Source organism: Salmo salar, chromosome ssa21, assembly GCF_905237065.1.
Source record: "Salmo salar chromosome ssa21, Ssal_v3.1, whole genome shotgun sequence".
Classification (NCBI taxonomy): domain Eukaryota; kingdom Metazoa; phylum Chordata; class Actinopteri; order Salmoniformes; family Salmonidae; genus Salmo; species Salmo salar.
The window spans coordinates 14,580,486-14,606,059 of NC_059462.1; the positions used below are offsets into that span (position 1 = coordinate 14,580,486).

Genomic DNA, 25,574 nt, shown 5'->3' on the forward strand with positions numbered 1-25,574 from the left:
AACTGTGGGACCTTATATAGGTGTGTGCCTTTTCAAATCATATCCAATCAATTGAATTTACCACATGTGGACTCCAATCAAGTTGTAGAAACATCTCAAGAATGATCAATTTCGAGTCTCATAGCGAAGGGTCTGAACACTCATATAAATAAGGTATTTCAGTTTTTTTTAAATATTTAATACATTTGCAGACATTTAGAAAAAACTGTTTCCGCTTTGTCATTATGTGGTATTGTGTGTAGATTGATTTTGAAAAAAATTGATTGAATCAATTTTAGAATAAGGCTGTAATGTAACACAATGTGGAAAAAGTCAAGGGGTCTGAATACTTTCCGAATGCACTGTATTTCACATTGTGTTGTGTTACAGCCTGAATTCAAAATGGATTAAATATATTTTTTAAATCTCACACATCTACATGAAGTACCCCGTAATGACAAAGTGAAAACATGTTTTTAGAATTTATATCACATTTATTTGTAAATTAAATAGAGAAATATCACATTTACATAGGTATTCACACCCCTGAGTCAATACTTTGTTGAAGGACCATTGGCAGCAATTACAGCTGTGAGTCTTTCTGGGTAAGTCTCTAAGAGCTTTCCACACCTGGATTGTGCAAATTTGCCCATTATTCTTTAAACAATTCTTCAAGCTCTGTCAAATTGGTTGTTGATCATTGCTAGACAACGATTTTCAGTTCTTGCCATAGATTTTCTAGCAGATTTAAGTCAAAACTGTTACTCAGACACTCAGCTATATTCACTGTCTTCTTGGTAAGCAACTCCAGTGTAGATTTGGCCTTGTGTTTTAGGTCATTGTCCTGCTGAAAAGTGAATTCATCTCCCAGTGTCTAGTGGGAAGCAGACTGAACCAGGTTTTCCTCTGGAATTTTGCCTGTACTTAGCTCCATTCTGTTTCTTTTTTATCCTGAAAAACTCCCCAGTCCTTAACGATTACAAGCATACCCATAACATGAGGCTGTCACCACTATGCTTGAAAATATGGAGAGTGGTACTCAGTAAGGTGTTGTATTGGATTTGTACAAGCTTCCTTCTTTTCACTCTGTCAGTTAGGTTAGTATTGTGGAGTAACTACTATGTTGTTGATCCATCCTCAGTTTCTATCACAGCCATTAAACTCTGTAACTGTTTTAAAGTCACCATTGTCCTCATGGTGAAATCCCTGAGTGGTTTCCTTCCTCTCCGGTAACTGAGTTAAGAATAACGCCTGTATCTTTGTAGTGACTAGGTTTATTGATACACCATCCAAAGAGTAATTAATAACTTCACCATGCTCAAAGGGATATTCATTGTCTGCCTATTTTTTTTTACCCATTTACCAATAGGTTCCCTTCTTTGCGAGGCATTGGACCTGAGTTTCAAATATACTGCTCGATTGAGGGACCTTACAGATAATTGTATGTGTGGGGTACAGAGATGAGGTAGTCATTCAAAAATCATGTTAAACACTATTATTGCGCACAGAGTGAATCCATGCAACTTACAGTGTTATGTGCCTTGTTAAGCACATGTTTACTCCTGAACATATTTAGGCTTGCCATAACAAAGGGGTTGAATACTTATTGACTCAAGACATTTCAGCTTTTTATTTTTTAATTCATTTGTAAACATTTTAGAAAACGTAATTCCACTTTGACATTATGAGGTATTGTGTGTCGGCCAGTGACAAAATATATACATGTAATCCATTTTGAATTCTGTCTGAAAAACGCAACAAAGTGTGGAAAAAGTCAAGGGGTGTGACTACTTTCTGAAGGCACCATATATTAACTCCTCTTTTATCACCCTTTTAAATGCATAATGCAAATTGCCACATTTTCCCCTCACCCATCACCCCGTTCTAGTCTATGGCTACAGGCAGTTATGAATTTGCCTAAAACCCTTCCAGTCGAGTAATTGATTTCCACTTAAATCTTTAATCAATTACTTGAATTATTATCATTATTATATTTTTATGTGGAGGGCAGGTCCTCATTGGCCTCGGTCCTCTTTGATTAGGGAGAAACGAGAATGAAAAGGACTGTAATCATTTTTACATCGTCTTGGTGCAGGGCTTTATAATTAGAATGGGTTGATTTTCTTGGACCACAGCAGGGGCTGAAATTGCAGGCCTTGCCTGGGCCAGGACTTGAGGAAAAGCAACTGAAATAGCCCATGGTGAGTTTACGTTACTGTTTCCCTCTGAGTTTTAGCTCTGGTTCAGATGGCAGTGCAGCGACCAGAACACACAGCCAGCAGCCTGTCCAGCCAGCAACTGTTTTAATGCCAGCTTTTTTTTTGTGGCGCCTCTTGTTTTCAAAAGCATCAGCCCTAATTACAACTTTGTCATAATGTCTTTAGCATGCAATATGGCTGAAAAGTAGCGCCCACTGTCTAGCTGCGCTGCACAAATGAGCTCTCTCGAAAAGGGGGTTTTATGATCTGACATTCAGTCAAGGACTGGTATTTAGTTTTACGAGCGAAAAAGATACGGTGACAATGAGGATATTGTCATTGTAAACAGGTCTAGCTCTTGAAATGTGAGACTGAGAATTGTGTAGGAATTTAGGACTACATCGTTTACTGGCAAACAGGACGAACTGAAGTCACCATTGGCACCCTGCATAACTTGAGCACTGTGATAAAAGTCCCTCCCTCCAAACCTCCCTCCCTCCCTCCCTCCCTCCCTCCCTCCCTCCCTCCCTCCCTCCCTCCCTCCCTCCCTCCCTCCCTCCCTCTCAGAGCCCCCTAGTGAAATACAACCCTCCTCTTTGATGGCTACTTCTCAAAAGTGGTATTGTAATACGATAGTAGTGTCTGTGTTAATTGCCCTTGTAACTCTGAGCCGTTTTGGATTCGTCATGAATGGAGGGGTTCTCTTTCTATCTGCCCCCCCTCCCCCCACACACACACACACCCAACCCTGTCGTATAACACCCTGACACCGTAGTGAAGCTGTGTGGTCATTTGTTACTGCAAACAACTAGCTTAGCGACGGAGGAGGTCTCGCTCAAACTGCTTGACCTCTGCTTGCCTGGCCTGTGCTTGCACTCATCTTCATAATTCAATGGCCTTAACGAAAACCAGTATTGTCTATTCCCAACTCACATTGTCTTCATTGAAGCGCTTTTTTTTTTGCCTTTGTAAAGTAACAGACATTGTTTCAATAATAGTCTCGTCTAGTAGTGGTGAACATAGCCTATAGGCTAGATTAGGTGGTGAGGGCAAATCCTGAAAATGGATGCAGAAAGAATCAGGATCTTCCGTACCAAAGCATAGTGTGGATTTTCCCTTGTCTCTGGGTGGTGTAATTGGTCGAGATGAGTCCCTGAATGTCTTTAGAGTGTCTTTAGTCTAGGATGTGCGGTTTCATGTGCGGTTGGAGCAGCTTGCTATATCCATGGCAGTGTTCTGTTGTGGCTGTTTAAACAAGCCCAATAGCTCTACTGATATAAGATCTGCCGGCTTTGGCATTTGATCAGCTTCAGAGCCTAATAAAATACAAGTCTAGAAATTAACCTAGCTGATCATTTATTCTGTACAAATGCGTGAGGTTCTTCCAGCCAGTATAGTCAGTGAGTCACACAAATGTGTCATGTTTGTTAGCCATTCAATAATAGCCCACTAACAGATCTGTTTTTGTGGGTTGAACCTGTTGAATATGGATTGTGATCTCTGGTCAGAAGGTCACGACCAGGTCATGGTGACCACAGGGCTCAGCTCAGCTGCGTGGTCAAATACTTCACAAGCATCTGGAAGATTGCGGAGGTGTCATTGCACCGGGGCCAGTTCCTGTTGCTGGCATTCTTACTTGTTTAAGAGCCCTTTAAACACAAGACAGCTTTGTGTCCTCTGTGGCAAGGCCCCAGAGAGAACACAGCGCTCTGTTGCATATTATTCCCAGCAGCCAACACTCATTTCCCCTTAGGAACCGAGCGCTGGCTGGCTTGCTTAAAGCAGCAGACCACTAGGGTCTTGCTTCTCTCCCATTGGTTCAGCCTCACGGTCCAGACTGGCGTCATGGGCTTCGTCCCTAATGGCAACCTATTCCCTATATCTTGCACTACTTTTGACCAGGGCATATAGGGCTCTGGTCAAAGTAGTGTACTGTGTAGGGAATAGGGTGCCATTTGGGACGCAAACCATGGATCATCTGGGAAAAGGGTCCCAAACAAGAGGCTGGCATGGTCCTTAGCACAGAGCCATGCAGAGCCAAGCCTAATGGGCAAGACTGTGGCTCCCCACATCTGTGATTATGATCCAGCCTGCCCTGTTTCTTGACGCATGAGCAGCAGTACTATTAAAGGTTCATCATTCAGACATTTTAATGTGTGGTTGGTTAGATGAGAGCCTGAGAGGGCAACATTTTGATTCAACAGAAGAGATGACTTCTTGAGAATGGTCTTTCCATTTGATGTTGGCTCTTGGTGAAGGGTCTGCGTTTTCCATCTAGGACTCTGGGCTACTAAATCGGAATCATTAGCAGGTCTAGAGCCAGGTCATCCCCAGCAAGCGCTCCAGGGAACTGTTTGGAAGAAACAGCTTTGGCCTAAGTGTTCACTGTGTCTAACACAGGAAGCCTGTAGACTATACATGATGGGAAAGACTCCAAGCTATAGCTGAGGCCGTAAACTTGCAGAACAGGTTCTTGTGTTTTCTTTTTCAAGAAGGAATGTTTCTTGAGCTGAGGAGTCCGTGATAAATGGGAAGTGACCCTTATTTTCTCACAAAGCTTGGGAGCAACATGGGAACATGAGGGCTCCATACAGTACTCTCTGAAGCTATCACTGCCTCCCATGTTTTCGGGGATTAGCCTACAGGGTAGTGGGTTTCTAGAATGGCTTATCAGTCTTAATGCACTCAGAGGAGACCTGAAAGGGCACTTTCCCACAAGTTAGGTTATCCGCTGTTAGCTGGATCCCACAGAGTTCAACTCTGTGCACAGTATAGATACTGTACTCTGTTTTGGAGTAACCTATTGCATCAATAACGGCATGCTTTTGCATTTTCCTTGTCAAGCTGCTCCACCCTGAACCACTGAATTGAAGACATTAGTTCTGGATCATTATTCATTCCTTACACATGAGCTGTACAATGAATTTACTGAGCCAAAACAGTAATTGCTAATATTTGCTCAAGTGGGTTTGTCCAAAGGTTTTTGGATCACCCTCTTCAGCAGTGGGGGATTGGTCAATGAGTCACACAGGTCATCTCGGCTCCGTGGTCAATGACACCACTCGTGTTTATGCTGCAAACTGGGTGTCGTGCCACATCCTGAGCCCGGTGGTGTTAGATGAAACAGCGTGGGCCCATGACCTCAGGTTAAACCACATGGCATGTGGCTCCATTCACTCAGGATGTGTGTGTCTGATTCTGTCCTGGAGTAGCAATGATCATGATCACTCTCTGGATCTGGACTTATCTTGGTGTCCTAAAGACATCTGAAACTGTCTGTTTGATTTCATAGTGTGGCTAGGAGCAGCTCTCCGCAAACCGCATCTGACTGTGCGGGACACAGCATTAGCGGAAAGCCTCCCTGGGAGAATAGGTTTGTTCTGCTGTCTGAATGCCTTCAAGTCCATTAGACATTCAGGAGTCCACATGTCTGGCAATATCTGATCTCAAATCAGTTTTTGGCCCCATGGAGATTTTGAAAGGTTTGATGTATTTGATGTGTAAAAGCTTCGCTTCTATAATCCAGTTTGCCGAAGGATGTCCTAAACAGTGTCCTCCATCCTCTCTCCTCAGCGGGTGATCTCCACAGTGCCCAGCGAAGGTGCCCGCCAGGCGGAGGTGCACCCCAAATCCATGAGCCTGGCAGCCTCCACCACCCCTATGTCCCAGAGGATGTGTTCAGACTGAGCCTGGCCAAGGGCGTGTCCATGTCCCTGCCCTCATCTCCCCTGCTGCCTCGTCAGTCCTACATGATGCCCTTGCGCTCCAGCAAGAGATCCCCTGGTAAGCACTACCATTGCCTCCAACCGCACCTCACCTCACCTCTCTCACTTTTAGGCTTACAGCACTACTATTACTGCAATAGATACACCCCTACACTTACATTTACCAGTCCAGGCGTGAAGTGCTATGAGCATGTACTGTTTCCCCGCCGTTTCTCTGCCGTGTTCATCCCAGGCTGGGACTGGTTCAGTCTCGGTGGACGTCCTCTGAAAGTGAGGTTTCCTGTCTTGCTTTAGCTGTTCTTGTGTCACTGCTGAACATCTGACACAGCGCCTGAGGATCCACAATCCTTTTAGCTTTCAACCACAATTTCGGTAGCTTCCAGCTTTTTCCTACTAAACATGTCACGCTGCCTCGCGGTTGTTATCCTTGAAAAACAGCTTGTCGAAAAGAGAGGAAAAAACAAGACCACTCAGCGTTTGCACTGTATTCCATCTCCACGTGGGTCCAGTGTGTTTGAGTGACACAGGGTGGAGGAGGGTAAAGTGTTTGTTTGTTTCCCTGTATCCCTCCTCTTCAGCCCTCCATCTCTCCCTCTTTATTTGATCAGCTTCTGTCAGGATGGTGGTCTTCACAACGACGGAGCTGTGTCAGCACCCAATTGGTTGTTAACGGGGGCGTGTGTATACACAGTGTCGAATTGTCGGTCCTCTTCCTCTGCCCCCTTCTCTCTCCGTGTTGAGAACATGGCTGTCAACAGCTGCGGGCGTGTGCAGCCGTCTTCAAAGCAGCCCGGGCCGTTGAATCTGGAGTCTTTGTTTTGTGAAGATTTAGCAAAGAGGATAGAAATCCTTTAAGTGGTCACTCTGGCCTCACATCTGGGACTCATCTGTGTGGTGTCTACTCTTTGTTTTGAGTGCTCTGTGCTTTGATGTAGCCTTTAGTATAAGATGTGCTGGCGAGTATGCTGTTGGCTTCTAGATACAACTAGGCCACTGGTGTGGTTTCAGATCAAGGCTATGTCTGCTTAAGGTTGTTGCTGAAATATTTTCTACACCTCAAGCAAATGCTTAGATTTATCATCAGTAACATACCTTTATTTTGGTGATTGAAAATGTGGAAATCTCTACAGATGCGGTACATTTCACTCGCTCCAACTGTATTGGAAATTGGAACTGTATTTTTGTATATTTTTGCCTGTTTCGAGTTAGGTTTCTAATGGGGGAGTTGTATCCTGTTCTAATTTCAGCTACAGATTAGCTTGGGAATAGTACTCTCTGATCCAGACTGTTTTCATTTGAGAGATTGTGGTTGCCTCAGCTTTTTCCCTCTCAACCTCATTTGCTATGCTCTTTTTCCCAAAATCTCTCCACACTGTACTCTCCGATTCGAACGTTGGACTAGTGAGGATTATAAAGCAAGCAGCATATGTTATGCAAATTAACTTTGTTTTCAAAAGGGGCCTTCGTCTGCAAATATGCTTACTCTGAAGTTTATTGTGCTAAAACAAGAATCGGTAGCTGTATTTGTTAAAGCCAAGCAAAACCGTAGTCAGGTCAAGGAATGTGAAACTCACATCTGAATGTGTTGTAAATTTGTCTGAGCTGTGCACAGTCCCCACTGATTCACCTCCTACTCAACTTAAAACACCTTTTATTCTCTATCCTCCAGGCGGTATTGGTATTTGCCATGATTGTATTAAACCCATTAAAGGCAGCTCTGATGAAAATCACATTGACACGGAGAGAGGGGGAAAGAGGGGGAAAGAGAGGGAGAGGGAGGACAGGGTTTGTGAAGGTGAACAGAGAGTGAAGAGCGAGGCCCGTGTTCATTACAGTCACACACTGCTATGGAGGCACTCTGAAGGTAAAGAAGGACTAAAGGGGTATAGCAGAGGAGAGAACTAGTTAAGATGGGGTCAGAGAAGAAGGCAAAGGGGGATAGTTGAGGGCCGGTGCTCCACTCTCTTGTTCACAGGTAAGTGTCAAACTGCAGGGGGAGAGTTTGCACCTACAGTTAATAAACACACCCCCACCGTAGAAAACATCCCAGCTCTCACTAAAAACATGGTTGCCATCTTGAATGTGTTCTTTTGGTCAAATACCTTCAGCGCAAACCCATAGCGAAAGCCTACCGTGGGAGAGTGTGCATGTTTCCTCTGCTGTAGTTTAGCGATGTTTTTCCAAAGGGAAATGTCATGACCCAGGGACTTATCCTCTTATATAGATGTCATGTCAGAGAGGGGGAATGAGAGCGAGAGAGAGAGACGTACGTAAGTGAAAGCGGGTTGTGCTGATTCATCCGGGCAGCTCAGAAACATACCTAGAGTTACCATGACTGAGCACCCGGCGACTCAGTGCAGGGAGGAATGCTGGGGCGGGGGGGGGGGTGACTGGCTCTCTGCCAGCCACCTCCAGTCCTGTCACCCCCCACGCTAGTCAACCCGTCTCTCTCTACCCACCCTGCTGCTCATCCTACCCCCATACTCCTCCTCATCCATCCACTATGACATTTATGGGAAGTGGTTGCTCTGTTCCCGACGACGTTGTGGCTTGCTTCACTTCCTGACCGATTGGATAATCTATAGCGTTGTGGCGGAAGGCTTGATTTTAATGGCCGCCCTTTCATGAAGACTTCACATAAACAACACAGAAAGTACTGCGGGCCAATTAAGAGTGTGACGAATGCCTGAGCCACATGGTCCTGGTGCTGCTGCTGCTTTGATCAGCTAAGCAGAGAGCTTACAACGAAAGCAGCGCAGACATGTGTTGCACAGGACCTCCAGTTTACAGTCTGAAGTTTACAGGTCCGGAGGAGGCTGGTTCTGCTCTAACTGCCAGTGGGACATGATAAAATCCTGGGCAGGTCCACAGTGACCTCCTCTGGTCATGACGGGTCACTGTGTGTGCCATCAGGGTTCCTTCAGCATTTTCTCTGCTGCCTCTAGTCTTCAAGGTCACCCACCACAGACCAGCCAGTAACACTCTGAGCTCTGAATCGGCAGTCTCCATCTCCTTGATGACTCTCTGGGGACCGGAAGTGCATGAGCAACATTCAAACATCCCATCTCCTCTCAGCCGTACACACATCTAAATGCTCATCAGCCGTCCAGTCTCCCCCAGATAAGCCAATAACAGCTCTGCTTCCATCCCAATGACCAATAACAGGTCTGCTTCCATCCCAATGACCAATAACAGCTCTGCTTCCATCCCAATGACCAATAACAGCTCTGCTTCCATCCCAATGACAGGTCTGCTTCCATCCCAATGACCAATAACAGCTCTGCTTCCATCCCAATGACCAATAACAGCTCTGCTTCCATCCCAATGACCAATAACAGCTCTGCTTCCATCCCAATGACTAATAACAGCACTGCTTCCATCCCAATGACCAATAACAGCACTGCTTCCATCCCAATGACCAATAACAGCTCCGCTTCCATCCCAATGACCAATAACAGCTCCGCTTCCATCCCAATGACCAATAACAGCTCTGCTTCCATCTCAATTACCAATAACAGCACTGCTTCCGTCCCAATGACAGGCTTTACTAGTGTCATTGAATTTCAACTAAGGAGATAGTGGAGTTTACGCTCCACTCCCCCCACCCGAGAGGCTAGGTGAATGGACATGCTGAGTCACGTGAGCAACAATTAGGCCTATACTTAGCCATCATGATGCGTTTTAGGGAAACATAAAACGGCAGTTCATAACTTCATATCATATTTATCGCCGTCTCAGGCCGCTTATCATTTTAATCTCTATTTATATGGAATGAGGCTTGGGCAGAGAAGGTCCCTCGTAGGCCATTACACGTGGAAATCATTTAAACTTGTACGCTTTGATGGGGCGCTTTGGCCCCACTTCTCTATGGTTCAAATACTTATTTTATTTATCTCGATGAGTCAGGCAGATGGGAAGAAGAGCACTGTGCAGGACTCTTGGTACTGGGGTCTCTCAGTTTGATATCTATATCATCATCGGGTCTGAGAGGTTCATCTAAGTCTTCTTTCTATGCCCGTCCAGGCGTGTAAGTAACCCTGACTGGCCACTGCTATTGATGGATGTGAGAAGACCCTGCTGCCATGATACACTCTACAGTCTCCTTAAGCCCAGTGCTAGGATATCACACAGTGACTGTATGGAGACACATAGTGGAGTGATACAGATCTACGCTTCAGAGCGGGTAGTGAGAGATACAAAGAGAAGCAGACCATAGTTCACTCAAAGTTCACCCAACGGTATCCGTGAGTGAGGGGCTGCCACTTAATAGTCAGAGTCAGGCTAGCCTCCCCACAAATACCACATCCGACTAATTGAGTAGAGAGAAATAGTTTGAACGACAAAAAGAGAACAAGCACACGGTTGCCATTCCCCTGGCACAACACAATGTCCTTAATGTTGTGTACCCTTTCAAAAGGTACATGTTAACAATCGTGATTTAGTACCTAAATGTAGATATAAAGTATGTAGAAGAGATCATGGATCTATATATATTTAAATAGGATCATCTTGAGAACTGACAATTATCAAAATCAAAGCTAGACAGTCATGGAGAATCAAATTCCTGATTATGCATTCAGGATTATTTTTTTGTCAGGCAATGGGCCCCCATTGATTTTGTTATAATGTTCGAGTCACTCAGACAGCATAAAACGACAGCATAACCCATGGCAAAATGTGTAGAATTCCAGGAAATTGGCTTTAAAACGGTTGAATTTTTTTCTCTACCCCAATGCAAACATTTTGTCTCTCTGCGGCCAAGAGGAGTGCCTCTAAAGTGTTTGGTGGCGCCATTGGCTACCAACTAAGCCCCATTTTGATCCAGAAAACTGTTGTACTTAAACGCCACCTGTCAGCCCTTATGACAGTGCTCTATCAATTCTTTGTTTACATGAATCCAATCTTCTCTGCGTTACCTATTGTACCTGTCACGGTTGTCGTCTGGAATGGAGGACCAAAACGTAGCAGGAATGTGGATGCTCATCTTGATATTTATTGGAAATCAAAGTGAACACCAAAATAACGAACAACAAAACAGTCTTGTCAGGCTCACACAGGCAAAACAAGAAACTAATAATCTCCCACAAACACATACCCATATATAGGACTCTCAAGCAGAGGCAATGAGAAAGCACCTGCCTCCAATTGAGAGTCCAAACCCCCATTAACCTAAACATAGAAATACAACTAACTAGACTAAACATAGAAATACATTAAAATAGAACAGTGCCCAAAAACCCCGGAATACATAAATCAAATACTCTACTACAAAAACACCACCCCGAACCACAAACAAAATACCCTCTGCCACATCCTGACCAAACTACAATAACAAATAACCCTTATACTGGTCAGGACGTGACAGTACCCCCCCTAAAGGTGCAGACCCCGGATGCACCTCATAAATAAACAAATAAACAAAAGACCCAAAACAACAACAACAAAAATCCCCCTAAACTAAAGGGAGGGAAGGGAGGGTGGCTGCCGTCACCGACGGCACTTGTGCTACACCCCCCCTCCCCAACCCACCTATACAGGTGGTGGTTCAGGCTCCGGCCTACTGTCCTCCAGAATGCAGACAGACTTAATCAGTTTCGGGCTGTAGGCAGACTCCCCTCGTTCCGGATCGTAGGCAGACCTCTTCCATTCGACACTGTAGGCAGACTCATTTGAAACAGTTACTTATATTTAGTTCTGGATCATCAATAGACTTACTCAGTTCCGGGTCGCAGGCAGACCCCCTCGGTCCCGGACTGCACACCGCTGCCGGATACTCTGGACTGCACACCGCTGCCGGATACTCTGGACTGCACACCGCTGCCGGATACTCTGGACTGCACACCGCTGCCGGATACTCTGGACTGCACACCGCTGCCGGATACTCTGGACTGCACACCGCTGCCGGACTCTCGAGGCTGGGCTGACGCACTGGAAGCCTGATGCGTGGTACTGGTACTTGATGTGCCAGTCTGGGGACACGCACCTCAGGGCTAGTGCGGGGAGCGGGAACAGGCCGAGTCGGACTGGGTTGACGCACTGGAAGCCTGGTGCGTGGTGCTGGTACTGGACGTGCCAGACTGGGGTTTCGCACTTCCGGGTCCACACGAGACAGGAACTGGAAACACCGGGCCATGGAGGCGCACAGGCGGTCTTGATCTCACCTCCTGCACAACCCATCCTGGCTGGATGGAACTAGTAGCCCTGTACGAGCGGGGTGCTAGCACAGGGCGAACTGGGCTGTGCAGGGGCCTGCTGGTTGCCGTGCGTAGAGCGGGCGTAGGGTAGCCTGGTCCTAGGAGGCGCACCGGTGACCAGACGCGCTGCGCAGGCATCCTCCTACCAGGCTGGATGCCCACTCTAGCACGGCATCTGCGAGGGGCTGGAATAACTCGCACTGGACTGTACGAGCGTATGGGCGAGATTGTGTGCACTTCAGCAAAACACGGCGCCCTCCACTCCATACGGTCCTCCATATAAACACGGGTATCTGGCTTAAGGCTCATCCTTGGCCCAGCCAAACTACCCGTGTGCCCCCCCCCAAAGAAATTATTGGGGGTGCCTCTCATGCTTCTCCCTCAGCGCGTACAAGGCCTCGTACCTCCGCCTCTCCGCCTTGGCTGCCTCGATTTCCTCCCGTGGGCGACGGTATTCCCCAGCCTGGTGCCAAGGTCCAGCCCCGTCCAGAATTTCCTCCCAGGTCCATTTCTCCCACCAGTCCATCTCAAAATCCCTTTGCTCCTTACTCTGCTGCTTGGTCCATTTGTGGTGGGAGATTCTGTCACGGTTGTCATCTGGAATAGAGGACCAAAACGCAGCAGGAATGTGGATGCTCATCTTGATATTTATTTGAAATGAAAGTGAACACCAAAACAACGAACAACAAAACAGTCTTGTCAGGCTCACACAGGCAAAACAAGAAACAATCTCCCACAAACACTAAACCAAACACATACCCATATATAGGACTCTCAATCAGAGGCAACGAGAAAGCACCTGCCTCCAATTGAGAGTCCAAACCCCCATTAAGCTAAACATAGAAATACAACTAACTAGACTAAACATAGAAATACATTGACATAGAACAGTGCCCAAAAACCCCGGAATACATAAATCAAATACTCTACTACAAAAACACCACCCCGAACCACATAAACAAAATACCCCCTGCCACGTCCTGACCAAACTACAATAACAAATAACCCTTATACTGGTCAGGACGTGACAGTACCAATATCCTGTCAAGTGACTCCACCTCCTTCATGTGACACTGCCAATATTTACTATTCATAAAATCCCTTTGTTCTCTTCAAATCAATAGTCCCTCAAGCAGTACTAATGTACAGCCTACCAATCTATTTATTTCCTATTCAGATATCTCTTTCCAATTGCTTTCCTGTAGGAAAGTGGTCAATACACTTTCCTGGTTTTAAGTTTACACTGAAAGCGTTTTACCATCCCGAAAGGTATATATATATAAAACAAAAAAAAAAAAAACATTTTTACTGTTTCTATGCATAGAAAACTCTGCTACAGTAATGGCTTAGCATGGCTATGTGTTTTCCACTACATTTGATAATAATACCAAATACATTAATAGAATATAGGCTAATATATACAGCTAATTTAATGCTTAGGTTTCAGTTCGGTTAACTCTTGAAAGGATATACCCCCCTGGATCTGTCACAAGACTTTCATAATTATGAGTGATATTGATAATTGCCTTTTCATCAGAGGCCGACTTTCTTTTCCATGCTCAAGTCTCTGCAAAATGTTTTCTCAATATTAATTTTCCCTCCGCTATCCCCCTCCCTGCCTGCCAAATAGTTTTTTTTTGTCTCTCATCCAAATCACTGTTCGGTTTCCTATTTTAAAACTTGAACATTTTAAATGATGAATTATACTTAAAAGCATGAATGTTCCTTCTGGTAACATTTGTCATTGCTTTAGCTTTCCATCGGGTCTTACAAATCTTTTTTGGTCTCTGTCAAGGGGATGCAATTTCACTTCAAGCCAATGACATACAGTATGTTCAGAGGAGACATCTCCTGAAGTCACCTCTACAGTATTAGCTCAGGAGTTACTTGCCTGCCTCAGGGGGATACCGATGTGTTTCTGGGGGCTGTGGTAGAAAGGCTATATGATGCGTCCCGAATATTCCCTTTTGACGAGGACCAATAGAGATCAAACGTCTATGAATATACTGGATAATAATACTAGGGTTTCTTTCTTCAAAACCCATTGTTTCAGATAGTTTGTGGATAACAACAAAATGGCCACTGCTGTCAGAATTGTCTAGTATTTCAATAAAGCCTACGTTATACTGTAGAAGAGGGAGGTTTTTAATGAAGCACCTAATGTCAAGATGTTTGTCTTTGGGCTTTTTTCTTCTCAGAAATTCAAGACCATGCATTCCCAGCAGTTACCCATGCATAATTAATTCAGCTCAACAGAGCGGGTGAGAATAGACATGACTATTAAACATGTAGAAAGCATTATACCTATTTCCCCGATACTGGTTAGTTTCAGAAATGCATTGCATTGTCCAGAATGATAACGGTTATGAGTAAAATAGTAAGTAGCCTATGTATGCTCATGTCATTATCATGACACAGGCATGTCAAACATGATTATAATGAAGTAAGTCTCTTCTAGGATGCCTAATGGGTGTATTACAATAGAAGGGCAAAGAGGAGGCCTTAATAGCTTATCACTATGGGATCTGTGTCCATTTGTTTTGTGTAATAAAAGAATTGACCAATGCTCAATGTCTTGCACTTGTAACTGGATCCATTATGTTGCAAATCTTTATTTCCAACCGTCTTATCTCAGTCTGAATACATTCTGTTTCACTACTGAGCTGTAGAATGACGTCCCGACAGCAGAAAGAAGGGTATTGTCCGGACTCCTTTTCTTGTTGCCACAAAGAGCCGTGTTGTGCTTCATGAAGAGTTGAAACGTCAGAGTCCATCTTAAAGAATGTGGAAATTACTCATTAACGATGTTTTTGAAAGTGTAGATAATCACCCCGTTCCTCATTAGGGATTGACATCAACCGACCGGACAATATTTTAACATTTGAGTGCTTTTCTGAACTATGTTTATGTAGCGTAACAGCTCATGTGCTTGCCATGGAGGGCTTTCACTTGTCTAAGGTTGAGTGACAGGCGGTCGTGTGTGTGCGCGTGCATGCGTGTTTATGTGTGTGTGGCACAGCTCAGTGGGCATGGCCCTCTAAGCTTCACCACAGAAAGCCAGTGTGCAGAGTGAGATCACGCTCGGCTGCCTCTCTCTCTCTCTCTCCTGAGACCACTCTGCTTGGCTCCTCTGTATGCCCCCTCACCCCTATATGGCTGTCTAACCCCCCTCTGCCCTGTCCTCTCCTCCTTTTTTGGGTAAACTCCCAGCCAGGAAGCTGGACCCTGTTTGAATACTTCAGAAATGCATCCTTCCTTCCTTGTTTCCTTGAGGTTAGCATAGATTTCTACGTGATTGTATAGGTGAAAACAAGGTGATCACCGTATTATTTTCACCAATCCAACCCATTCAGATCTGTGATTACTTCAAGGAAGGAAGGATGCAGGATGGAAGTATTCGAACAGGGCCCTGGTCTCTCAGGTGCCCATGTTTCTGGACCAATAGTGTGTCTACTATCTCTTGTCCACATTGGATTCCAGACTATTTTGTTCATCAACCAGGAAGACACACACTAGATAGTAGGCTGTTGTTTGATAGTGTGTTGTTTATACAGGATCGAATCATGGATAGCATTGTGGTGTATATGACAAGAAATCTGTGTGTCCTGCCACCCATTTCTGTCCCTGTAACAAGCCTTTAAAACCCACTGAACCGTCACAGTTCTACTGAATTAAAGCACCATAGATGTCCTTTGTAAATAAACTGCCTTGTTCCTGGGTTGTGTTAATTAGGCACAAAACAGAAGCAAACCGAGTGAAACAGAGAAGGACTACCTGAACTTGTCCAATAACAAACACCCCTTTTTGTTAAAGTTTTGCTATGTTTTGCTACGGTTTGTGCTAATGAATACGACCCTGGTTTGTTTTCCATAGGACTGTTGTTATGGCGTTTTCCTCTCCCTCCCACCCTCTCTGTGTTCAATTCTGTTTCTTTCCCTCCTGTGATGAGCTCATGGTCGCCGTTGGAGGACATCACACTGAGATAATACTTATTTGTCCTCTCTGCGAGGGGTCTGCTGAGAGCAACGAGTTCTGCTCATGCATTTTAATTTGTTGTGATTGGCTTAGTGAGTCTATGTGATTTTGGGTCCTGGGGTGGTCTGTCTGTGTGGGGAGTGGGAAGTGTAGAGAGACAGGCTCTTCTGTAGGATGAGGCTGTGTGAAGAGGAACATGGTGGTTTGGCACCCTATTCCCTTATACTTTTAGCCAAGGCCCGTCAAAAGTAGTGCACTATATAGGGAAAAGGATGCCTTTTGGGATGCACACAGTCTTAAGAGAGACAGAGGGAGCTGGCGTAATGTCTGCTCCTCCTTGGTCTGTCCTTTACAACGTCTCAACGCCCCCACTCACTCACTCTCCAGCCTTTTTCATGCTTATTTAACAATGCAATTTCTCATTGGGCAGGTCTTCAGTGCCGAATATTAGCGCTCTAAAGGCTTTCTCAGGGGGCAGGCAGCCATTGATAAAAGCGTCCAGGGAAAGATGAAAGACTTACATCTTGGAGATGAGATTTTGGTGAAAAAAAAACAAACAGTTTTTTTGTCCTCTGACTGTAAGCTTGCTATACCTCACCATCTATATTATTGAGCCCTTTCACTTGATTCGATCTTAGTACAGTCCCATTTTGGTTTCTGCTTGAGTGGATTCACTCCTTTGGCAAAATCTCAACTTTCAAGCATGTGGTTTGTATTATTCAAGTCATTATGGCATACTGTATGCATAGAAATGAAATGCTTGAAGGAAGTGAATGCATTAGTTGGTTGGTGATTATCCTGAGATGTTGACTTCGACTTAGTAAATAAATCTACTATCTAAAACTGATATCATAAGGTGAATCCACCAATTTGTAAGTCGCTCTGGATAAGAGCGTCTGCTAAATGACTTAAATGTAAATGTAAATGTAAAACAGCGTGGTCTGTCTCCTCTCTTCCCCCTAGCTAACTGGCTCTGTGTGACTCCTAATAGGTAGAGCCTGACCGTCCACAGACAAATAGAGTCTTATGCAGACTGTTTGCCTCCAACTCAGCCAAGAAGCTGACTTGGTAGGGTTGCAAAAAAAATGCAAGTAACTTCAGCTTCTTGGCTGAGGATAGGTTTGCAAAAACGTTCAGAAAATTCTCAGGTTTCCCAGAAATCCTGGTTGGAGTAAGCTGACTTGGCCAGGTCCGTCCTGATGGAGGCCAGCCAAAGACAAATCAGATGGGTTCAGACTTCAGCTCACATGTGGTTTAGTTGAAAGAGATCCAGCCTAGTTGGTGGTGCTCCAGAAACATCTGTCTCCCTGGCATTGTAGAACGTTAGTTCCAGGCAGCTCCCGTGCTCGGTCAATGGACTTTGGTTCCTGTTTGGGTGCTCTTTGCTCATCTTTATGCTCTGTTTTCCACTCTAAAGATGACGATTTTCTTCTGTGATATGTATAGTACCTCTAATTTACTCACGTACACCCTCATATCTCATATCGTTTTATCGGTGCTATTGACGTAGGACAAATAGACATTCCTGATGATTACCACATGCCACAACATTGGCGGTGTAGCCCTGGCTACGCTCTATGCATTTCAAGTCCTATATCCATAGATGGCAGTATGAATCAAGCTGAAACGGTGGTTGGTTCCAGTGCTTTAACATTGCTGGCTGCTGGCTGGAGCCGTATCTGAGGACAAGATCACAGATGGAGGAAGCGAGATGGTTTCACAGCAGCACAGCACAGGCCGGACCAATGTTCCATCTGAGTCCGAGGGAGGGAGAGCTAACACACACACACACACCCAGACACACACACACACACACACACACACACACACACACACACACACACACACACACACACACACACACACACACACACACACACACACACACACACACACACACACACACACACACAGAGGTGGGGGTGGATATGATGTGGGAATGGGAAACGGCAATCTCTTTCTCCCCATCTAATCTTTCTGTTATGACTGGGGTTACACATGCAGTCACTAGAACACCAGAGGAGAACTAGATTGGGTTCTAGTAGGTCAGTCTGGAAGGAAGGAATGCATACCATTCTTATAGATTTGAAGTTTACTTCCTGGTATTCCTTGTTTTTCCCCCACTGCTTTTTGGTCAGGTTTCTTGCTCACCTGGATCAGTATTTATCCTCCTTGTCTTTATGTCTTAATGACACTTGTTTATTATATTTCTATTTGAAAGACTTTCTGCTCAGGGTTGACTGTACTGATGCCCTCAGGCAAACAATATGTGCTGTATACTCATTATTCTTTGTTGCCAGTACAATACACATTTAGGTTTTGTAGAAACATCTCTCATAGCCCATCATGCTGTCTTTTCATGACTGAGAGAGGCAGGCTGTGTGTGTGAAAGCATGGCTGTTCAGAGATGTCCTTTGATAGTGCTGCTGTCACAGGAAGAATTGAATAGCAGGCAGCCTCCTTTTGAATGGCTTGGCCCTGCACTGTGCCCTGGGATCAGGGGTGTGAGTGCACACACACACACACACACACACACACACACACACACACACACACGTCACAACGTTTCTACGAGGCTAATTGCTGTGGTTTCCTGCTGCAGTAGTTTGCATTCCCCGGAGCTGGCCGGTGTGTTTGTTACTGCTGGGTGTCTGCAGCTCTCTTTCTCTCCGGGCTGTCAGACAGAGCAGAGCTGCTATCAGCACAGGGAGCTAGCTGTGTGTCTCTCTCTCTGTGTACCATACGTGTGTATGAGCCACACGCAGCTCCACCGAGCCCGTCCCGCAACGAATTCCCATCTGGAAAAAGTGAATCCTGCGAGAACTCTCAACGCTCTGTCTATCTTTCTCCCTCCTTCTCTCTCTATCTTTCTCCCTCCTCTCTCTCTATCTTTCTCCCTCCTTCTCTCTCTATCTTTCTCCCTCCTTCTCTCTCTATCTTTCTCCCTCCTTCTCTCTCTCTCTTTCTCCCTCCTTCTCTCTCTCTCTTTCTCCCACCTCTCTCTCTCTTGCTGCGTTCTGCCTGAAGGACCAATCAGGAAGCCCAAGTATGTGGAGAGCCCTCGCGTTCCCGGGGACTCCATCATCTCAGCGCTGAGGAAAGTGGCTGACAGCAAGACAGAGTCCTCCCACAATGGTGAGTGTATTCTGGGTGTTTTTGTGTGTCTGTGTGTGTTTCTATGGGGTTTGGATGTGATAGGCACTGGAGGAGATGGAATGAGAATGACTGACTAGGGGTTTTAAAATCCTGAATCTGACACTGGTTCTGTCTGTTTTATCCTCTGGAATTCACCAGGGTTTTGACTCCGGAGCTGTTTGGAGTGTGTGTTCGACAGAGTGTGTGTTCGACAGAGTGTGTGTTCGACAGAGTGTGTGTTCGACAGAGTGTGTGTTCGACAGAGTGTGTTCGACAGAGTGTGTGTTCGACAGAGTGTGTGTTCGACAGAGTGTGTGTTCGACAGAGTGTGTGTTCGACAGAGTGTGTTCGACAGAGTGTGTGTTCAACAGAGTGTGTGTTCGACAGAGTGTGTGTTCGACAGAGTGTGTATTCTGCAGTGTGTATTCTAAAGAGTGTTTTCTACAGAGTGTGTGTTCGACAGAGTGTGTGTTCGACAGAGTGTGTGTTCGACAGAGTGTGTGTTCGACAGAGTGTGTGTTCGACAGAGTGTGTGTTCGACAGAGTGTGTGTTCGACAGAGTGTGTGTTCGACAGTGTGTGTTATTCTACAGAGTGTGTATTCTACAGAGTGTGTATTCTACAGAGTGTGTGTTCGACAGAGTGTGTGTTCGACAGAGTGTGTGTTCGACAGAGTGTGTGTGTTGGACAGAGTGTGTGTGTTGGACAGAGTGTGTGTTCGACAGTGTGTATTCTGCAGTGTGTATTCTAAAGAGTGTTTTCTACAGAGTGTGTGTTCGACAGAGTGTGTGTTCGACAGAGTGTGTGTTCGACAGAGTGTGTATTCTACAGAGTGTGTATTCTACAGAGTGTGTATTCTACAGAGTGTGTGTTCGATAGAGTGTGTGTTCTACAGAGTGTGTGTTCGACAGAGTGTGTGTTCGACAGAGTGTGTGTTCGACAGAGTGTGTGTTCGACAGAGTGTGTGTTCGACAGAGTGTGTATTCTACAGAGTGTGTGTTCGACAGTGTGTGTTCGACAGAGTGTGTGTTCGACAGAGTGTGTGTGTTCGACAGAGTGTGTGTGTTCGACAGAGTGTGTGTGTTGGACAGAGTGTGTGTGTTGGACAGAGTGTGTGTGTTGGACAGAGTGTGTGTGTTGGACAGAGTGTGTGTGTTCGACAGAGTGTGTGTTGGACAGAGTGTGTGTTGGACAGAGTGTGTGTTCGACAGAGTGTGTATTCTGCAGTGTGTATTCTAAAGAGTGTTTTCTACAGAGTGTGTGTTCGACAGAGTGTGTGTTCGACAGAGTGTGTGTTCGACAGAGTGTGTGTTCGACAGAGTGTGTGTTCGACAGAGTGTGTGTTCAACAGAGTGTGTGTTCGACAGAGTGTGTGTTCGACAGAGTGTGTGTTCGACAGAGTGTGTGTTCGACAGAGTGTGTGTTCAACAGAGTGTGTGTTCAACAGAGTGTGTGTTCGACAGAGTGTGTGTTCGACAGAGTGTGTGTTCGACAGTGTGTATTCTGCAGTGTGTATTCTAAAGAGTGTTTTCTACAGAGTGTGTGTTCGACAGAGTGTGTGTTCGACAGAGTGTGTGTTCGACAGAGTGTGTGTTCGACAGAGTGTGTGTTCGACAGAGTGTGTATTCTACAGAGTGTGTATTCTACAGAGTGTGTATTCTACAGAGTGTGTGTTCGACAGAGTGTGTGTTCGACAGAGTGTGTGTTCGACAGAGTGTGTGTTCGACAGAGTGTGTATTCTACAGAGTGTGTGTTCGACAGAGTGTGTGTTCGACAGAGTGTGTGTTCGACAGAGTGTGTGTTCGACAGAGTGTGTATTCTACAGAGTGTGTGTTCGACAGTGTGTGTTCGACAGAGTGTGTGTTCGACAGAGTGTGTGTGTTCGACAGAGTGTGTGTGTGTTGGACAGAGTGTGTGTGTTCGACAGAGTGTGTGTGTTGGACAGAGTGTGTGTGTTCGACAGAGTGTGTGTTGGACAGAGTGTGTGTTGGACAGAGTGTGTGTTCGACAGAGTGTGTATTCTAAAGAGTGTTTTCTAGAGAGTGTGTGTTCGACAGAGTGTGTGTTCGACAGAGTGTGTTCGACAGAGTGTGTGTTCAACAGAGTGTGTGTTCGACAGAGTGTGTGTTCGACAGAGTGTGTATTCTGCAGTGTGTATTCTAAAGAGTGTTTTCTACAGAGTGTGTGTTCGACAGAGTGTGTGTTCGACAGAGTGTGTGTTCGACAGAGTGTGTGTTCGACAGAGTGTGTGTTCGACAGAGTGTGTGTTCGACAGAGTGTGTGTTCAACAGAGTGTGTGTTCGACAGAGTGTGTGTTCGACAGTGTGTGTTCGACAGTGTGTGTATTCTACAGAGTGTGTATTCTACAGAGTGTGTATTCTACAGAGTGTGTGTTCGACAGAGTGTGTGTTCGACAGAGTGTGTGTTCGACAGAGTGTGTGTGTTGGACAGAGTGTGTGTGTTGGACAGAGTGTGTGTTCGACAGTGTGTATTCTGCAGTGTGTATTCTAAAGAGTGTTTTCTACAGAGTGTGTGTTCGACAGAGTGTGTGTTCGACAGAGTGTGTGTTCGACAGAGTGTGTATTCTACAGAGTGTGTATTCTACAGAGTGTGTATTCTACAGAGTGTGTGTTCGATAGAGTGTGTGTTCGACAGAGTGTGTGTTCGACAGAGTGTGTGTTCGACAGAGTGTGTGTTCGACAGAGTGTGTGTTCGACAGAGTGTGTGTTCGACAGAGTGTGTATTCTACAGAGTGTGTGTTCGACAGTGTGTGTTCGACAGAGTGTGTGTTCGACAGAGTGTGTGTGTTCGACAGAGTGTGTGTGTTCGACAGAGTGTGTGTGTTGGACAGAGTGTGTGTGTTGGACAGAGTGTGTGTGTTGGACAGAGTGTGTGTGTTGGACAGAGTGTGTGTGTTCGACAGAGTGTGTGTTGGACAGAGTGTGTGTTGGACAGAGTGTGTGTTGGACAGAGTGTGTGTTCGACAGAGTGTGTATTCTGCAGTGTGTATTCTAAAGAGTGTTTTCTACAGAGTGTGTGTTCGACAGAGTGTGTGTTCGACAGAGTGTGTGTTCGACAGAGTGTGTGTTCGACAGAGTGTGTGTTCAACAGAGTGTGTGTTCAACAGAGTGTGTGTTCGACAGAGTGTGTGTTCGACAGAGTGTGTGTTCGACAGTGTGTATTCTGCAGTGTGTATTCTAAAGAGTGTTTTCTACAGAGTGTGTGTTCGACAGAGTGTGTGTTCGACAGAGTGTGTGTTCGACAGAGTGTGTGTTCGACAGAGTGTGTGTTCGACAGAGTGTGTGTTCGACAGAGTGTGTATTCTACAGAGTGTGTATTCTACAGAGTGTGTATTCTACAGAGTGTGTGTTCGACAGAGTGTGTGTTCGACAGAGTGTGTGTTCGACAGAGTGTGTGTTCGACAGAGTGTGTATTCTACAGAGTGTGTGTTCGACAGAGTGTGTGTTCGACAGAGTGTGTGTTCGACAGAGTGTGTGTTCGACAGAGTGTGTGTTCGACAGAGTGTGTATTCTACAGAGTGTGTGTTCGACAGTGTGTGTTCGACAGAGTGTGTGTTCGACAGAGTGTGTGTGTTCGACAGAGTGTGTGTGTGTTGGACAGAGTGTGTGTGTTCGACAGAGTGTGTGTGTTGGACAGAGTGTGTGTGTTCGACAGAGTGTGTGTTGGACAGAGTGTGTGTTGGACAGAGTGTGTGTTCGACAGAGTGTGTATTCTAAAGAGTGTTTTCTAGAGAGTGTGTGTTCGACAGAGTGTGTTTTCTACAGAGTGTGTTTTCTGCAGTGTGTGTGTTCGACAGAGTGTGTGTTGGACAGAGTGTTTGTGTTCGACAGAGTGTGTGTTGGACAGAGTGTGTGTGTTCGACAGAGTGTGTGTTCGACATAGTGTGTGTGTTCGTCAGAGTGTGTATTCTACAGAATGTGTTTTCTACAGAGTGTGTTTTCTGCAGAGTGTGTTTTCTGCAGAGTGTGTGTTCGACAGAGTGTGTTTGACAGAGTGTGTATTCTGCAGAGTGTGTTTTCTACAGAGTGTGTTTTCTGCAGAGTGTGTTTTCTGCAGAGTGTGTGTTCGACAGAGTGTGTTTGACAGAGTGTGTTTTCTGCAGAGTGTGTGTTCTACAGTGTGTGTGTGTTCTACAGAGTGTGTGTTCGGCAGAGTGTGTGTTCGGCAGAGTGTGTGTTCGACAGAGTTTGTGTTCTACAGAGTGTGTGTTCTACAGTGTGTGTGTTCTACAGAGTGTGTTTTCTACAGAGTGTGTGTGTTGTACAGAGTGTGTGTGTGTTCTACAGAGTGTGTTTTCTACAGAGTGTGTGTTCTACAGAGTGTGTTTTCTACAGAGTGTGTGTTCTACAGAGTGTGTTTTCTGCAGTGTGTGTGTTCTACAGAGTGTGTTTTCTACAGAGTGTGTGTGTTGTACAGAGTGTGTGTGTGTTCTACAGAGTGTGTTTTCTACAGAGTGTGTTTTCTACAGAGTGTGTGTTCTGCAGAGTGTGTGTTCTACAGAGTGTGTGTTCTACAGAGTGTGTGTTCTACCGAGTGTGTGTTCAGAGTGTGTGTGTTCTACAGAGTGTGTTTTCCACAGAGTGTGTGTTCTACAGAGTGTGTGTTCTACAGTGTGTATTCTACAGAGTGTGTTTTCTACAGAGTGTGTTTTCTACAGAGTGTGTTTCTACAGAGTGTGTGTTTGACAGAGTGTGTGTTTGACAGAGTGTGTGTTTGACAGTGTGTGTTCTACAGTGTGTGTGTTCTACAGTGTGTTTTCTGCAGAGTGTGTTTTCTGCAGAGTGTGTTTTCTGCAGAGTGTGTGTTCGGCAGAGTGTGTGTTCTACTGAGTGTGTGTTCTACAGAGTGTGTGTTCTACAGAGTGTGTGTTCTACAGAGTGTGTGTGTTGTACAGAGTGTGTGTTCTACAGTGTGTGTGTGTGTGTGTGTTCTACAGAGTGTGTGTGTTCTACAGAGTGTGTGTTCTACAGAGTGTGTGTTCTACAGAGTGTGTTTTCTACAGAGTGTGTTTTCTGCAGTGTGTGTTTTCTACAGAGTGTGTGTTCTACAGAGTGTGTGTTCTACAGTGTGTTCTACAGAGTGTGTGTTCGACAGACTGTGTGTTCTACAGTGTGTGTGTGTTCTACAGTGTGTGTGTTCTACAGAGTGTGTGTTCGACAGACTGTGTGTTCTACAGTGTGTGTATTCTACAGAGTGTGTGTTCGACTGAGTGTGTGTTCTACAGAGTGTGTGTTCTACAGAGTGTGTGTCTGCAGAGTGTGTGTATAATGGGGTTATGCGTAGGTTTGTGTTTGTTTTATGGTAGTGTCAACCCCTGTATGACTGGCCTGTGTAATTGTGTATCTAGCAACGAGTGCTGTTCTAGCAAGTGGAGGTCGGTGCCGTTTCAGATGAGGGAGGACGGTCATTTTTTTATGAGCATAGCCTTATTTCTATTACAGCATATTGGATGACTGTCATTCATATTCCATTCACCCAGTTCAATGTAACATTGATAGGTTTAGGCTACTATATGATACTCACATATTCCCTATACCTATCATGAGGTTGCTATAACCTAGCCTATTAATGAAAATTTACAATGTAGGTGCACAGGCTGAGAGAGAAATGTGTGCAATCAAGGTGACAGACAGTGACAAATTCAATAACGCCTTGCACACTCTTGCCTGCATCTAGCTGATCTAGGGTGTATGAGAGTTTCTATTTAATAAATTCTGATATGTTTATCCCCATTTTGTTCCGTTTGCTTACGTTTATGAAAAGTTTTCAGCAGAATCAGCGGAATAATTACACCCCTGATCACCCACAAACACAGTTCACTTTCAAAGCAGCCATATACAAACAGCATGATCACTTTGCTCGTTGAATAATTCCTTCTCGCATCTACGTACTCTCCTCTCACCTTTTCCCTTCGCTTGTGCACAACACAACAGCTGTCTGACCAGGCGAAATAACCTTTCCAAGCCACACCTTCATACCATAACCGCTAACCGCTACACACAGCCTAAATCATTGTCACCATATTATCTAACGCGTTAGTACAATCATGCAGTACAGTGTACAGCAAGTAGTAGGTGAAAGTGAAAAATATACAACAAAATATAGCTCTCTCTTTCTCTCTCTCTTGCTTCCCCTTCATTTTACTACATTCATTATCTGATCCCTTGATTGGATGGACAACGTGTTTGTTCATGCTGCAAGAGCTCTGATAGGTTGGATGATGTCTTCCAGAAGTTGTCATAATTACTGTGTAAGTCTACGGAAGGGGGTGACAACCATTTACCTTCCTAGGTTTTGTATTGAAGTCAATGTACCCAGAAGAGGACTCAAGCTAGCTGTCCTCTGGCT

General features: G+C 45.2%; 1 protein-coding gene across 7 annotated transcripts in view; it reads left to right on the top strand.

Annotated features, from left to right (window-relative positions):
* Positions 1 to 25,574, top strand: part of LOC106581811 (protein TANC1) — a 188,425-nt gene that overhangs the window by 69,214 nt on the left and 93,637 nt on the right. For 4 of the 7 annotated variants that reach the window (XM_014164166.2, XM_014164164.2, XM_014164167.2 and 1 more), the window contains exons 3-4: positions 5,751 to 5,960; positions 19,099 to 19,206. In XM_014164166.2, coding sequence (XP_014019641.2) covers positions 5,751 to 5,960; positions 19,099 to 19,206 — 318 coding nt within the window. The remainder of the gene's footprint in view (positions 1 to 5,750; positions 5,961 to 19,098; positions 19,207 to 25,574) is intronic. The other 3 variants (XM_014164169.2, XM_045704457.1, XM_014164168.2) reach the window with 2 other exon arrangements.